Below are 14,722 nucleotides of genomic sequence, written 5' to 3' on the forward strand. Positions count from 1 at the left end.
AAGATTCAAGATTCAAGATTCAAGATTCAAGATTCAAGATTTTGATCACTTGATATTCTTGATTCAGATTCAAAATTCTTGATCATCCGAGGAGACACAGCAACCTTGCGTCACGTGAGACGTGGGGCGTGGGACGCGGGACGCGGGACGTGGGACGCGCGCTTCGTCGCATGGACGGCTTAACCCATCATCGAAAATCAATCCTTCATGATTCAATTCAAAATTGTGATTAGAGTGTTCACGTAGCTGGCCTTTAAGATTCTTGATTATTCACGATTGACATTCACATTTTGATTTTGATGCAAGATCTGTTTGAAGAGTGATGTCATTCAAGATTCAAGTTTGCATCTTGAATTCGCCTTTTTGATCCACCACTCAGACTCAGACTCAAAACTCACGACTCAAGACTCTTGACTCAAGACTCTGACTGATTTTGGAGTTTGGAGTCGTGAGTCGAGTACAGACCGTTCCTTGACATTTGTGGTTCCATTTCACTTGCCTCCGTCCACTCGGCCTTCGCTCCATCGTGGTGTCGTGACTCGCTTGACAATCTCATGGGAACTCAATCAGCTGACAGCATACAGCATGCGGCATACCGCACACCGCACACCGCACACCGCATACAGCCACCATGTCACAGACCCCTCTGCACCTGGTCCGGACAGAGCTTGTCTCCGTCGATGCGACTAGCGCAGGACAAGACTTGAGCAACTGTTTGAAGCGACTGCCACCAAATGGAAGAGAAGCTGGTGACATTTGGACATGGATTGCCAAATGTCTCGATATCAGTGTCAGTGCGGGTGCGGGTGCGGCGGCGGGTGCGGCTGCGGGTGCCGGCAGCGTTGAAAACAGACCAGGGATGGAGGTCACAGCTCAAGGAGAAGCAAGAGCAGCAGCGAAGCCTCCAGCAGAAGCTACAGCCGCAGCGATGTCTGCAGGTTCATCCACATCCACATCTCTCACAGCAACAGCAAATGTGTCAACCAAGAAGCGAAAACTGGACGGGGAAGGAGTAGGAGAAGGCGAGGAAGGGACTGAAGCAGTAGCGGAAGTACGCGGGGCTCTGCTCCGCACCAGGCGCCTCGACGCAGCATTGGGCTGCACCGGCACCACGTCTACTACTACTACCCCCAGCACCACCACCACCACCACCACCACCACCACCACCACTACCGCCACCGCCACCACCACCACCAGCAGCAGCAGCAGCAGACGAAGCAAGCAGGATGTTCGCACAACACCTCCGGATGAGGCTAGCGAAGCAGCAAGCTCCCAGATGGCCGATACGACTGCTCGAAGGATCTTTGAACAGCTGTGGAGCACCATGAAGGGGAAGCATCACGATCGCTACTTGTCCCTCTCATTGACGCCGCAAGCTGAGGAGCAGTTGAGCACGTGCATGAGGGATGATCGGTTCGCAACGGAGCTCGAAGATTTGAGGCGCGCATGCAAGACGTCCAAGACAGAACACGATCTGGAAGAGAAGGTGGCGCATTTCCTCAATCAATCTGCCGAGATCTATCGCTTGCATAGTCCATCAGCAGCTTCAAATATCACCCAAATTCCCCAGCGCTCTGCTGTAGTCCAGAGTCGGACGAGTGTTGTAAGTCTGATTGGTTGACATCGCATCGCATCGCCTTACCAAAGCAGGTGTCCCGTGCTGCACCGCACCGCACCGACTCACTCTTCTCATCTCTTCTTTGCCCCCCTCCCCTCTCCTCCCTCCTCTCCCTTGCGATGCTTTCTCGCTCTGGGGAGCCCAAAGGCACTGCGACTCAGGCACAACTTCGAGAACGCAGTCAGCTCCAAGCCAGAGAATTCCATCAAACCGGACATTAGCATTGGTGATTGCACCACCAACAAGCGCTGCAATTGGAATCAGATTCTCACTGTTGTCGAGGTGAAGCTAGCAAGTGGCGACGACGGTAAAGTCGAGATTATGGGTCAGATCGCGGGCTACGCGGTAAGTCGTCTCCTGTTGCGCTGCGCTTCCCCGGTCAAGATGAAAAGAAGCATGCCAAACACTCATCCTCTGACTGTCCGCCCGCTCGCCTGCTCCATCTCCTGCGCTGCAGCGCATGCTCTTCTCTGCCCATCCCATCGCCCGTCACGTTCACATCCTCACGTGGTGTGGCCCCATAGTCCGACTGTGGCGATTCGAAGCCAACCGGTATGCCGTCACGCGGGGATTGTCCATCCATCACGATGGTGACCTTGCCGACATCCTCAGAGTTGTTCTGCTATGTTTGGCAGATCAACATTTGCTGCCAACTTGGAATCCACCCAGATCCAGCACTCTGAAGCTCACACACCCAAAGGGCAATACGCAGACTCGCGAATTGGTGTTGAACGATGCCGCACCCGCAGAGGCACTTGTTAGACCGGCAGTCCTTGGATCTAGAACCGTCATCTTTCTATATCCCTCTACTGCTGTGCAGAGCATTTCCTCGATGACACTAGGTGGACAGTCGCGACTCTTCGATGGCGATAAGCGACTCTTTGTCAAGGCGTCGTGGCGCCCTGATCGCCTGGTAGGGCACGAGCTCAACATGCTGCAACTCATACAAGACGGTCTCATAAAGCTCAGGGAAGAGAAAAACGATTGCTGGAGAGATGTCGACGCTCCGGCTCCGTTGGGTGCGATGACGGAAGATGTGGACTGGACCACGTGGGCAGACTCTTCTGGTAACAAGCTGAGCCTCGATGTGCTGGCTTTTGTCCAGCACAAGGGCCAGCCCATCCAGCAAGACACTAGTGAAGCGGATCTTGCGCAAGTATTTGGCCAGCTGGTCCGGCAGCTCGCAGCCTATGCTCAAATTGGCTTGCATTACCGTGACCTCAACCAGGGCAACATCCTGATGCTTCCGGGCGCCGAAGGACGCCTCGCTAGGCTTGTCCTTGCCGATCATGGCAACATGCGCATTGGCACTGCCCGCCTGCGTGGACCAGACTCGCTTTGCCGAAAGAGGAACGAAGACGAATGGATGGAATTGGCGGAAGACGATGCTCGTTCAGCCAACCATCTTTTCCTCCCACTCTGTGCTTTGGACAACGCGAACCATGCGCGAGCATATCGTAGTTGCCAAGAGTGTCTGCCCGAGCTGGAAGCAGCGGAGCGCGAGGCGGAGATGAGCGGGAGCGATCGCAGAATGGAGTTGGCTGCGGGCAAATTAGCCCAAGCACGTGCGCTCCTCAAGATGGCGCGCAAACAAGCTTTCCTTCGATGCCATCGCTACATCGATGATCTGGAGTCGCTCCTGTACCTATACTTGTACACGGTAAGTCCTGTTAGAGCCTCATTACCATCGCCCACGCTGAGAATGGGCAGCCAACATTCCTCCTTGTGGCCACAGATTTCGAGACGGCACACACCGACCCATGACAGGATCAAGCAGCAATTGTCCGACAAGGATCAGAAGGCGAATCTTTTCGGCCCGAATTGGCCCATGGTGCGTCACCTCTCGTGCATCCAGAGATTTGACACCATCGCGTCTGAACGGCATCGTCGCACTCTTACAGGTGAAAATAGAATTGAAGGATATTCTCAAAGTGTCCTCCACTTTCACTGACTGCATTGACGATGTGCATTTCTTCGTGAAGCGTACTCAGGAGAAGATGCAGTCCGTGCTTGAGGAGCACTTCAAGAAACACCTGGCCAATGACGATTCTGCCATACCTGAATTGAAGGTTGACCAAGCGGAATTGGATTTGTTTCAGGATGTGGCCATGGCATTCGAGCGAGTAGTGCAAGAGCACGGCAAGGCGAGTCAAATGTCTTGTCTCGCTGTCGCACCTTTGAGTGTTGGAACTGACAAAAACAGTTTTGCTCGCCCTTTTCAGTCTCTTGAAAGGATCACTCAGGCCCTCTAGATCGGCCTCTGGTTTTGCCTCTTGCCCACTGCACCGTATGTCCAGCGCTAGCAAAGGTATGCTGTTAAGGGGGCAGTCTATATCAGCTGCGTGTGTGATGGCAGGGGGGACCTTTGATGTACGCTGTTCCTCCTTCCACGGCGCCCCCCAGTGCCGGAGTTTTTGGACATTCTCATGTTTGTGCGCACAGTCTCTTCTTTCGCTCTTTCCCCGCTTTGTCATGACGAGGCCAACGTTGATCACCTCTATCACTCCTGCACATGTACGATATCACAAGTCATCACTCCCGTCATCCAATGGACATTCAAAGCCCGTGTTTCACATTCAAGATTGCGTCCAATCGTGTATCGTACACGTGACTATGCGTGGTGGGTGGGGAAGGGACCCACGTTGCGTCTTTGTCACCTGGGATTGTGCTGGGAATTGTGAGCTGTGATGAACTTTCTCGGCATTCACGGTCAGAAGAGTGTGAGTGCTGGCCACTTGTAATCTGAATCACAAATCTGAACGAGTTGATTGCCCTTGCGAAACGGCGATGAAATAGCGCGTGCAAGTCTTGAATCTGAATCGAGCGATTCTCCACTCACGACTCCCGACTCTGATGACTCGCGCGCAACCTCGCTCACGCCCCCGAGTCTGCCCCCAGCACGAATTTTTGCAGCCAACCAGGAGCAGCGGATTTGGCGGGGAGTTTGGATCGAGTTGTATGTGGCAGGATCGGCCGATGAGCTCCGACGCGGCCGGTCTGCATTTTCTAGCGCGTGCGCGCGCGGGCAGCCATGCAGGAAAGCGACGGCAGCAGCAGTCAGCGCGGATGATGTAGAGGCGAGTCATGAGCCAAGCCATGCCATGCGTAGTGACGAGTTGAGTCGACGGACTGACTGACTTTGCTCACGATTCGCGCATTCACGCTTCGAGCTTCAAATCGCCAGCATCACATCATCGATTCTCCCCCACACTCACACTCACTACCACCAACCCATCCATCCATTCGCGCAGCCGTCAACGCGCATTACACTCATCGCAACACCGCGCATACAAGCCAAGCCTAGATCGCAGGAGTGATTGGATCGTCAGACGAGCAAGCAAACAAGATGGCCGCTGCGCCTCGAACCATCTACGACAAGTGCTTCGACGCTCACGTAGCTCACAAGACGGAGGATGGCACAGTCATCCTCTACATCGACCGCCACGTGAGTGACTGGTGGTGGCGGTGGAGGTAGCAGCGTCAGCTGACTCGAGCTGCACATCGTCCAAATCAATCCCAAACAGCTGGTGCACGAGGTGACCTCTCCTCAAGGTGAGCATGCATTGGCGTCTGCGAGAGAGGAGAGCAGCTGCTCAACGTGACATCACCTCTCCCCTTCCCCTCGCTCTTCCCACACACGCTCAGCGTTCGAGGGCTTGAGGAATGCCGGTCGAAAAGTTCGTCGACCAGACTGCACCTTGGCCACCGTCGATCACAACATTCCCACCGTCTCGCGCAAGTCGTACAAGGACAGCAAGACGTTCGTCGAGGAAGCCGACTCTCGCACCCAAGTAGTAACGCTCGAGGACAATGTCAAGGAGTTTGGTCTCACCTTTTTCGGTCTCTCAGACGCCAGGCAAGGCATCGTGCACATCATCGGTCCAGAGCAAGGCTTCACCCTGCCTGGTGCCACCATTGTGTGCGGAGATTCTCACACTTCCACACACGGTGCCTTTGGCGCCCTTGCTTTCGGCATCGGAACATCCGAGGTGGAACATGTGCTCGCTACGCAAACCATCCTGCAGAAAAAGGCAAAGAACATGCGCGTTCAGGTCGAGGGCCAGCTGGGTCCAGGCGTCAACTCCAAGGACATTATCCTACACGTCATCGGCATCATTGGCACTGCAGGTGGTACGGGTGCTGTCATCGAATTCTGCGGCTCCACCATCCGCAGCCTGAGCATGGAGGCACGCATGTCCATCTGCAACATGTCCATCGAGGCAGGCGCCAGAGCGGGCATCATCGCCCCCGACGACACCACGTACGAGTACATCAAAGGTAGACCCTTGGCTCCAAAGCAAGGTCCAGAGTGGGATGCCGCTGTGGCTTACTGGAGGTCGCTGCCATCCGATGAGGGCGCTCACTACGACATTGACGTGCAGGTCAAAGCAGCGGATATCCCCCCTACCGTCACTTGGGGAACCAGCCCTCAAGATGTGGCTCCCATCACTGGCAGCGTACCGGATCCCAAAAATGCCAAAAATGAGACTCAAGCTAAAGCCTGGACTCGTGCTCTCGAATACATGGGTCTCGAAGCAAACACTCCGCTGGACAAGATCAAGATCGACAAGGTATTCATCGGCTCTTGCACCAATTCTCGCATCGAGGATCTTCGACAAGCGGCTTCCATTCTGCACGGCAAGAAAGTGGCCGATGGACTGTACTGCATGCTGGTGCCCGGCTCAGGGTTGGTCAAGAAGCAAGCTGAAGCAGAAGGCCTAGACAAGATCTTCCAAGCGGCAGGCTTCGATTGGAGAGAAGCTGGCTGCTCGATGTGTCTCGGCATGAACCCCGATCAGCTGCAGCCCGGGGAGAGGTGCGCCTCCACTTCCAACCGCAATTTCGAAGGCAGGCAGGGCGCTGGTGGAAGGACGCACCTGATGAGTCCTGCGATGGCTGCTGCGGCTGCCATCACCGGCTACCTCACAGACGTTCGAAAGCTCACAAATGGCACGCGCGTCGGAGAGGATGCCTCTAAGCCGGAATACAATGTTCAGATAACAGATGCAAAGAGCTACTTGACCGACAAGCCCCTTCCTCCACCTGCTCCCCTCAAGAGGGTGCCCGCCGATACGGATGAGGATGCCATCAGAGATGTGCCCGCCTCCCAGACTGCTACCGCAGGTGGCGGAATGCAAAAGTTTACAGTCGTCAAGGGTATTGCTGCCCCCATCGACCGCGCGAATGTGGACACTGACCTGATCATTCCCAAGCAGGTGAGTATGAAGCGTTGACGAGAAGCGCATTGAATGCGGCTAAATGTCGCCCTTTTGTGTCTTGTGCTCGTGTCGCAGTTCCTAAAGACGATCAAGCGCTCGGGTTTGGGCTCCGCCTTTTTCTGGCCCGCCAGGTACGACGTCAAGACGGGCGAACCTTTGGCCGACTTTGTGCTCAATCAAGCACCTTTCAACAAAGCGCAGATTCTGGTGGCGTGGGAGAATTGGGGTTGTGAGTGCGCATGCTATGCATGAAGATGAGCTTTGGACTGACGTGTCGTCATCTCTCCGCAATCACAGGCGGATCATCGAGAGAACACGCTGCGTGGGCCATGCTCGACTTTGGTATCCGGGCCGTCATCGCGCCAAGCGTCGCCGATATCCACAAGACCAACCTGGCCAAAAACGGTATCGTGGCGGCGATCCTGAAGCCCGAAGAGGTCAAGGAGGTGATGGAAGCAGCAAAAGCGAAGCAAGAGGTGATTGTGGACCTTGAACAGAACCAGGTGATTCTTCCTGAATCTTCCAACAAGGCTTTCGAGTTCCACGTCGACTCCTTCACGAGGCACTGCCTGCTTAATGGACTGGACGACATTGATTTGACCATGGAGAAAGAGAACTTTATCAAGAGCTTTGAGCAGGAAAGGACCAAGGACACGCCGTGGCTCGATGGATTCGGATACGAAGCTACGGGAGCTGCGACAAAGCTTCAACCCGTTGTCGATGCTGCCAAGAGCGCCGCCAAGAAGGTGACTGGCACCGATTGGTAGAGGAATGTCGGTCGACTCTTCGTTCGCCTGACTCTTGCATTGCGAAATTAAGGTCCTTGGCCTCTTTTTCCCCCCTCTAAAAGAAAGATTCGCCCTCTGACTGCGAATGTCATCCGTCATCTACGTGTGCGCACGCTCATGCGCTTGGCTGAGCGTGAAAGTGAAAGAAGCGTGACTTGTGTCTGCCATCACGTACATGACGTTCACGTGATTTGTGCTTGCAGCCCTGCGCACTCAAGATCCTAAGCAGTCATTGAGTGTAGAATGCTTCTTTAGGTCTAGCGCAGCACAATCGCAACGCAAGAATGCGGTGCGTGCCTCTGCCCCTAACTCTAACTCTATCGCTCTGAAGGAAGGTATTCAGGTGTGCGGTCAGGCAGCGATGGGGCACGCGGTCCCGTTCGTGATGATTCTCTCAGACTCAGAACTGTGAGTGAGTGAGATCGACTTTGCTGAAATTCAATCAAAACGTGAATGCTTTGATTCTGGTAGCGGCGCACGAGAGTCAGAGTGAAAGTTCTCTACAGTCACGAGTGGCTGCGTGCGTGCTGTGCTGCACGCACTCGCGCGTGTTTACCGCGGGCCACGACGCGTCGCGTGGCACTTTGTGCTTGGCCGCGCATGGACACGGATGCAGCAGGCGATGGACAACAGCGAGCGGGTCAATCAGGAAACACAGTCGACGCGATCAGCAAGGGACGGAGATGACAGAGGCGAGGTTTGTGGTTCATCTCGTATTCTGCCTCGATCTTCTTCCTTCTGACTCTCACACGGCCTCACCATCTACTTCACCTCCAGCCAGAGGGCTGCGCCAGACTGGGTATCTGAGGTGTTACGTAGCAATTGCAACATTCGCTCCATCACCAAGCGTCAGCTTAGCATCTCTTCCGTCCAGACACGGAGAGTTTGCTTCTCCACCGTTGGCTCCGCCGTCCTCGCGCTCCTAGCATATACGCAACGCAACGAGCCATCCTTCGACTGGAGTCTTTGTGCCTGTCATGCCGGTCCTTGCATCGCCAGCGCTCACTTTTCGAGATGCCGACAAGCCTGGCGATGCGAGCTCGAGCTCGAGCGGTCAACGAGGAGGCATCTTCGCCGTAGAAGGCGTGCCACTGCGCATACACATTCCGCGCAACATGGAAGCGGCACAGAGGTCGCGCTTGGCAAGCCTGGTGAAGCGTAATGGTGGCAGGGTAGAGCAAGGATTGGACGGGTGTCGAGTGGCCATCTTTGACTTGGAACAGCCCGTCAAGGCTCGACAGACGCTCCACGCCGCCCAGGCTTACACCCCGCCCATTCAAGTCGTCGCGCCAGCTTGGATCGAGGAGTGCGTCGAGGCGAAAAAATTGCTGGATGTGGCTGATGGAGCGTACAACCCCATCGCCATCATGGAACGCAAGCGGATTCGACTGGAAAAGATCGAGGCGAAAAGGGAGGCTGAGATGGCCTTGGAGCAGAGGAACGGCAGCATCGCACACAATGAACGGTCGAGCTCACATGCGGTCAACATCGGCACTGGCCAGTCTGTGCACAAGAAGAGGCCTATCGTTGGGTGAGCACAGAGAGAGCAGCATGCATGCGCCAGCATTCGTGCTATTGACTTTGCTCCTTGCACGCCGCTGTCCCTTAGCCGAGCTCCCTACACTCGCGACGACCGATCGAAAATCATCGAGCATCTGTTGGTGACGCACGAAAAGTGGGGCGGTCTGCAAGTGTGCATAGAGTTGGAGAACAAGTACGGAGGGCACTCCTCAGCTTCCTATCAGACACACTTGAGGGACAATTTGTTCAGGAACAACAATTACGCCGGTTCGGTATACAAGCTCTACACTTCTTCCGAAGAAGCCAGACAGCGAGCAGGACCGGAAGCGAGGTCGAGGGCAGAGACGGTGATGAAGACGCACGGTTTGTCTAGCACGTCTTCTGCAAGGCAAGCTGATAGCGGTCATGTTCGTGGCGTCTTGCAGCCTCCTTCTAGCGCTGCCGATGAAGAAGACGAGATTGTGCAGTCGACTCAACCGACGCAGCCATCTCCAGCGCGAACAAGAGCCGCGCAAGCGTCAGAAACGGCAAATGAGCGACTTGCGCTGGTCGAGCAAGCTAATGCGCAACAGTCTCCACTGCAAGCGCAACCTCATGCCGCTGAACAATCGGGATCGAGTCGCGCCGAACTTGCTGCCGCCGCCGCCCCTGCCAGATTCACCGAATCGGAGAAAAAATACTTGGTGGAACGGCTAGCAGCTCTTTTCGTTGGTGAATTGCAGGGCAGCGGCGGTCTGGATCTCGACGAAGCAGAGCGAGCAGAATTGCCTTCCCTCAAACCTCCTGCAAGGCTCTGGACGGAGCTTCATGAACAGGTGAGCATGCTGTGAGCTGTCAGCGTAGCCAAATCGACAGCAGCAAAAGACTTACTGCGCACTCGACTTGTCGTTTCTCGGGCCGCACGCAGTTTCCAGCGCATTCGGTCCACGAGTGGCGAGCACATCACGACAAGAACGGAGCGCACTACAGGTCTGCGGCGACTGAGACCCTAATCTTTCAGGCGACCCAATTCCAGACGGCGCCTTCTGGTAGCACCGACGAGGAAGAGGAGGACGAGCAGGGGATGGAGGAAGCGGAGGAGGAGAATGAAGAGGAGGAGGGGCGTCAGGGAGACGAGGAGCAGAAGCATGAAGATGAGGACGAAGATGAAGAAATCGACCAGCTGCGCAGTCAGAGCAGTCCCAGCAAAAGCCAAGAGAAAGCGCGGACGATCACAGAGCCGGGGCAGATTCGCAACAATGTAATCGAAAAGCAGCAGGCAACGTCGTCCTCTCTAGCGGCTGCCGAAGACGAGGCGCTGGTGTCTGAGCAGCTGGGTCCTGTTGTTGAGATTTCCTCTACATCACTGCTTCACTCAGATCGGGATCCTGAATCGCAGCTGCAGGACTACGAAGCCGGATCTAGGGTACCCGATACATCGCAGCGAGCTGTGCACCATCGAGCCAAAGCATCGATGCGAGACGAAGCCTCGGCCGAGAATCAGGTCCCGAATTTCTTGGCTGGGATAACCTCCCCTACACCTACCCAGGGCAAGACGAACATGTTGCCGACCAGCTCACCACAAGTAGCCGTGATGATGCCGGCTATCACGGCTACACCCAAGGAGCTATCTGGCCGGACGTACGCTAGCATTGCGGTCGGTCCTAGCCAGCCCCTGCGCCTGGAGGATAGCGATGAGATCGCCGCTCGTGCCGCTAGGGTGCCAAGACGGAGCGTACCAGCTGTACTAGTGGAGGCGCAGACGGCGTCTACTTCGCGAGCACCTCGACAGCCTCGACATACGACGGCGACAGGTGCGCAGGAAGCGAAAGCAGGATCTTCCGTGTTGCCTAGGCGCGCCGCGATGCGTGACGATGGCCTTTTGGTGCATACGCCGATTCAGGAGGAGCAAAGAGCGCCACACACCGCTGCTTTGATCAAGAAGAGAAAGTTGGCCCGGACAGAAGAAGATGATGGCGGTCGCGAGGGCGCCATTAGCCCAGAGAAGAGGCAAGAGGTGGAAGAGTGGAGGGAGAGATCATCTGCGGAGCTTTCGCGATCCGCATCGGAAGAGTCTCCAAGAGCGGAAAGACGCGCGAAGCGCAGAAGAGGTCCGGAGGAGGAGAAGGAGGAGGCGGAAGCTCGAGCAGAATTCATGAGGGAGGTGCAAGCGTTCAAGAAGGATTACGCCTTCGAGATGATTGCGCAGGTCATGCCTGTCTTGGGCGACGAGTGCGATGTGAACAAGGCGCGGGGCAGGATGGAGAGAAGGATTGCGAGATGGAGCAACGAGTATGGGATTGGCAGGAGAGACATTTTGATCCTGATCAAGCAGGCAAAGGGTAACTTGCGGCTGGCCGAGGAGCTGATGGCGCAGTGATGCGGTCCGTCGATGTTTTCGCTCAGTAACGCCCAAGTGGTAGCGGGCTGGCACATGGAAATGAAGGCGATGCTTACTCTCGCACCGCGTCGACTAGAACTCTTGTTGTACGTGTACCGGTAGCCACACTCTTCATTCATGCGAAGCGACTCGCCGAGCGGGCACGAGCCGTGCAGCAGCGAACAGCACGCATGTACAATCACAGTCACAGTCGTGAGGGGGTCACATCGTCTCGTCGTGGCGCCGTCCTTGTGCAATCGATCTGCAGCAGCACGAATACGGGCCAGTGAAGAGTGCAGTCGCGGTATGAAGAAGGAGTAAATGACAAAGTGACACCGACGCCTCCGCCTCCGCCCCGGCGCCGGCCCGATGGCGTTGTGATGAAAGTCGGTGAGGGGCAAGGTGATGGGAGGTGACGTGGAAGGGGACGCTGGCTGGTTGGCTGCGTGCGAGCGTGCCTGCCTCGCGTGCCTGCAACAACAACCGATCGAGCAAGGCGGTGCGGTGCGGTCCCATCTGCCCGCGCACGATTTGACTTGATTGTGAGTCGCCTTGATCGATCGTCCGTGCATCTGCGAAATCGCGGGTCCATGTGCATTTGCATTTGCATTTGCATTTGCATTTGCATTTGCTGGTCGCATTTCCCAACTTTACCGCTCGTGCCTGCACATCCACCACCACCACCATCGCATCCTTTCAGAAGCGCCAAAGCTAAGTGCATGTATTCACTTGCATTCAACACACGCATTTGCACAAAGCGCACGAGCGGCTGCGACTTGTCTCTCGAGTGGGCAGCTTGCGACAGAGGCGATCGATGGGCATCCACGATTGCTTAGCAGCCAGCCAGCCAGCCAGCCAGCCAGCCGCACAGCCGCACAGCCCTGCCACATCACTCCATCCACCGCGCCCCATCTTGCCTTCTCCCAACACCCCCAGCACGGCGCACTCAGCCCAGCCTTGCATTACGCTCACAGGGCAGCCCAACATGTCATCCTCCTCCTCCTTCTCCTCGGCCCCCTCGGTCAACAAGAAATCATCGTCCATCAAGCGCATCCTATCCGAAGCGCGAGAGATGTGCAGCGATGCGTCGACCGAGTACACTGCGGCGCCATTGGAGGACAATCTGTTCGAGTGGCACTTTACATTGAGGGGAGCGCGAGGCACAGAGTTCGAGCAAGGCATCTATCACGGACGAATCATTCTTCCGGTAGAGTATCCCTTCAGACCTCCAAGCGTCATCCTGCTCACACCCAATGGTCGCTGGGAGACGGGCAAAAAGATCTGCTTGACGTTTACAGGTTTCCACGAAGAGTGTTGGGCGCCTGCTTGGGGCATCAGAACTGCCTTGTTGGGCGTGCAAGCATTCATGAATGCCAAGAAGGAGGCGGCGGTGGGTGTGGGCGCGTTGGATGTGGATGGTCAAGAGAGGGAGAGAATGGCAAAGGCTTCGAGGGATTGGACTTGTCACGTCTGCGCAAAGAAGAATGCGGAGCTGCTGCCAGAGACGAGAGAGGAGGATAGAAAGGTGGAATGTCTGCCAGAAGGTTTACACGTTCGAGAGGAAGCGCCGCCGCCAGCAAAGCAACAGCAAGAGGAGGGCGAGGAGGAGGAGGAGGAGGAGCGTAGCACGAATGCTTCTACGCTGCAAGTGAATAAGCAGTCGCAAGTCGTAGCTGAGCCAACAGAGGCAGGTACAGCCGCAGCTGCAGACCAGCAGACCGACTCACCTCCCATGCACGCTCTGGCAAATCAAGAATCACCCACGATGATATCATCCACTGTCGTCCAAGACCAACTTCGACTCAGTCGCACGGAGATGGACCGCGCTGCAGCGAATAGAGCGGCGAGCTCTGCCTCTGACTCACCGACGCTCACTCGTCGTCGAGAAGCGCGCGTCGATACGGCACCCGCATCGCACGCCACAGATGCTGCGCAGCGCAACGTCGGAGAAGCAACGTTGATTTGGGGAGCATCAGGAGAAGCGACGGTAGTGGAAGCTGGAACAGCAGCGGTAGATCCGGCAGCTCGCGAGCCCGTACCAGCACCGCGAACACCGTCTCCTTCAGAAGCTAGAGTGGCTCAGCTGGACAGGGCCATCGGTTTCGTCTGCCTTTTGCTAGCTGGGCTCCTAGTGAGGAGGATCTTCTGAGTTGGACCTCCTCGCCCTCTCAGCGCATCGCCAACTCCCTGCTCGACTTGACTTCCTGAGGGTAGCTACGTGTCGCGATGACCGGCAAAGGGCGCGCAAGGAAGATGACAATCTGACACGTGTGTGATGCAGCCGGCTACACATCGACTACGCCCTGGGCTCCTCATCAGATCGGACCTGACAGAATGGAGAGCGGATTTTTTTCTCCTTTACGCGAGGCGCGATGTCCGAGGAAAAGAGGCGCAAGGGTCAAAAGGCAGCTCCTGCCAGCTCGCGCCAAGCGGGAGAATCTCCCCATTTCTGACGTCCAATCCACAACACAGCGAGCAGAAGCAGCAACTCCCAAGAAAGCTCGTCACTCGACTCGAACCGAAACTATCGCTGATGCACGCTCGACACTCTGCACACGATTCAGCACGGCTCGAACTCAGCTACGCTTCGCTCCTGCTATCCTGCTTCCCAGTCGCCATGCCTCCGTGTCCGCCCGCCAAGCGGACTCCACCTGTCGAGCCTCGAGTCGTTCCATGTCTTCCCGACCTCTTCGATCCATCCATCCATCCATCCATCCATCCCATCTGTCCAACCATGCCATACATCTCTCAAACCCCAATCCATCTCAGTCTCCACGTGTAACTTTCGTGTACTCTTTTCCCTTCAGATAGCCATCTCGAGCCAAAGCGCCAAAGAGACCTCGATGCAGAATCCTCAGAATCGCGAATTGGATCGACTGGTTGCTTGCCCCGTGCGCTTTCTACCCGTTGCCTGCGCTTGCGTCCTTCTCGCTGTCTGTTCAGCTCAGCCAACAAGTGCGAAGAAAGGCCCCAAAGAATTTCCCCCCGCCCGCTCAAACTCCCGGGGCGCCTCGCTCGGCTTGTTGTGCGCCTCTCGCATGTCGAGAAAGAAGAAGAAGAAAAAAGGCCCAAAGATTGGGAAAAAGAAAAAGAAAAGAAAGCATCGCCTTGCCTTGCCTTGCCTTACCTTGCCTTGCCTTGCTTCCCCGTCGCCCTTCACCTAGGGGAACATACAAGGAACGTCACAAATTGCGAAGGGAAAAGGCAAGAGGGGGGG

At 56.0% G+C, this 14,722-nt stretch overlaps 6 protein-coding genes across 6 annotated transcripts; all 6 read left to right on the top strand.

Annotated features, from left to right (window-relative positions):
• The first annotated feature begins 380 nt into the window (after positions 1-380).
• IE81DRAFT_326992 (hypothetical protein) lies at positions 381-4,186 on the top strand. Its single transcript, XM_025514971.1, has 6 exons — positions 381-1,603; positions 1,766-1,963; positions 2,076-3,278; positions 3,354-3,449; positions 3,520-3,762; positions 3,841-4,186. Exons 1-6 carry the CDS (start codon positions 632-634, stop codon positions 3,868-3,870), a joined length of 2,742 nt encoding a protein of 913 aa, XP_025366125.1. The 5' UTR covers positions 381-631; the 3' UTR covers positions 3,871-4,186.
• A 662-nt stretch (positions 4,187-4,848) lies between these two features.
• Positions 4,849-7,728, top strand: IE81DRAFT_326993 (alpha-isopropylmalate isomerase). Its single transcript, XM_025514972.1, has 5 exons — positions 4,849-5,063; positions 5,143-5,170; positions 5,264-6,834; positions 6,913-7,066; positions 7,135-7,728. The coding sequence occupies exons 1-5, from the start codon at positions 4,965-4,967 to the stop codon at positions 7,602-7,604; spliced, it is 2,322 nt and encodes a 773-aa protein (XP_025366126.1). The 5' UTR covers positions 4,849-4,964; the 3' UTR covers positions 7,605-7,728.
• A 767-nt stretch (positions 7,729-8,495) lies between these two features.
• On the top strand, positions 8,496-10,072 carry IE81DRAFT_62669 (hypothetical protein). The gene is made up of 3 exons (XM_025517488.1): positions 8,496-9,156; positions 9,572-9,961; positions 10,054-10,072. The coding sequence occupies exons 1-2, from the start codon at positions 8,603-8,605 to the stop codon at positions 9,840-9,842; spliced, it is 825 nt and encodes a 274-aa protein (XP_025366127.1). The 5' UTR covers positions 8,496-8,602; the 3' UTR covers positions 9,843-9,961; positions 10,054-10,072.
• Positions 9,993-11,608, top strand: IE81DRAFT_62665 (hypothetical protein). The gene has a single exon (XM_025517487.1). The coding sequence runs from the start codon at positions 10,210-10,212 to the stop codon at positions 11,503-11,505; it is 1,296 nt and encodes a 431-aa protein (XP_025366128.1). The 5' UTR covers positions 9,993-10,209; the 3' UTR covers positions 11,506-11,608.
• An 882-nt stretch (positions 11,609-12,490) lies between these two features.
• IE81DRAFT_295528 (UBC-like protein) lies at positions 12,491-13,009 on the top strand (the record flags this gene model as incomplete). The annotated part of the gene is made up of 1 exon (XM_025512096.1): positions 12,491-13,009. A coding segment is annotated over one exon (519 nt), but the record flags the coding sequence as incomplete, so codon positions are not given.
• Positions 13,010-13,747: 738 nt separating this feature from the next.
• IE81DRAFT_62680 (hypothetical protein) lies at positions 13,748-14,509 on the top strand. The gene has a single exon (XM_025517489.1). It carries the CDS (start codon positions 13,840-13,842, stop codon positions 14,314-14,316), a length of 477 nt encoding a protein of 158 aa, XP_025366130.1. The 5' UTR covers positions 13,748-13,839; the 3' UTR covers positions 14,317-14,509.
• The last annotated feature ends 213 nt before the right edge of the window (positions 14,510-14,722 follow it).

Source organism: Ceraceosorus guamensis (assembly GCF_003144195.1).
Source record: "Ceraceosorus guamensis strain MCA 4658 unplaced genomic scaffold IE81scaffold_160, whole genome shotgun sequence".
Taxonomy (NCBI): domain Eukaryota; kingdom Fungi; phylum Basidiomycota; class Exobasidiomycetes; order Ceraceosorales; family Ceraceosoraceae; genus Ceraceosorus; species Ceraceosorus guamensis.